The following is a 903-nucleotide window of genomic DNA, read 5'->3' on the forward strand; positions in this document are numbered from 1 at the left end:
AACCGTGTGGCGCCGCAGTATCATGGCTCCTTCTGGGCTCATTTGCTGACGGTCGACTTGTGGGCGCTTTGGTTTACCTGCTTCGGTATGTGGGGCACAGGCACAGTAATGTTTATGAACGCCGCGCAGATCTACCGCAGCAAGAATTACGGTGATGTGAACACCCCGACGCTGACGCTGTACGTTGCCATCATGTCTGTGGGAAGCGCCATTGGGCGCATGTCCATGGGGATTCTCGACCTGAAACTCACCGCGATGCACAGGGCAGGCAAAACACGGGTGCTGACGACGATCGCAATGCCGCTGTGTCCGTTTCTGTTGTTTGTGGCGTTTCTATTCTTCGCTGTTCTCCCGCAGCAGGCGCTGATTCTGCCGTTCTTGCTTGGCGCCATGGGCAATGGTGCTGGCTGGGGCGTGGGTCTCCTAGCAGCCCGCATGATGTANGGGATTGTGTCGTCAATTGCACTGAACCGCTTCATGTTCGGTGAGATGTACGACGCAGAGGCAAGCAAGCGCCCGGAGGCCCCGGAATGTGATCATCCTGTGTGCGTGCGGAACCAGATGTTCATCCTAATGGCCATCAATGTTCTTGCAACCCTCGCAGCTGTGCTTGTGCACTTGCGTTTTGCCCGCTTCACGGCGGGGAAGGACCGCGAGGAAGCGTCTCTTGACACGCCGAAATGTAGCAGCAACAATGTATTGGCAACAGATCTTCCAGAGCCCTTCGAGGGCGGTAATCGGGTAGAGTAGTAAGGGGTCTGATTTCTTGTCGTTACTCTATGAGTAATAGTCTTTTTTTTCGTATCTTCTATTCCATGTTTGTTTTTTGTGCGTTGAAACTACCACCATCCCAGTGCACTGTTGTGTGAGTGCTGCTGAATGTGCAGGGGTAGAAAGCGACTT

The 903-nt window shown here is 54.0% G+C and overlaps 1 protein-coding gene across 1 annotated transcript; it reads left to right on the forward strand.

Annotated features, from left to right (window-relative positions):
* Positions 1 to 108: 108 nt before the first annotated feature.
* DQ04_08811000 (pyruvate transporter 0) lies at positions 109 to 750 on the forward strand (the record flags this gene model as incomplete). The annotated part of the gene is made up of 1 exon (XM_009315700.1): positions 109 to 750. One exon carries the CDS (start codon positions 109 to 111, stop codon positions 748 to 750), a length of 642 nt encoding a protein of 213 aa, XP_009313975.1.
* Between the last annotated feature and the right edge of the window lie 153 nt (positions 751 to 903).

Source organism: Trypanosoma grayi (assembly GCF_000691245.1).
Source record: "Trypanosoma grayi strain ANR4 Tgr_881_V1, whole genome shotgun sequence".
NCBI classification, from domain to species: Eukaryota; Euglenozoa; class Kinetoplastea; order Trypanosomatida; family Trypanosomatidae; genus Trypanosoma; species Trypanosoma grayi.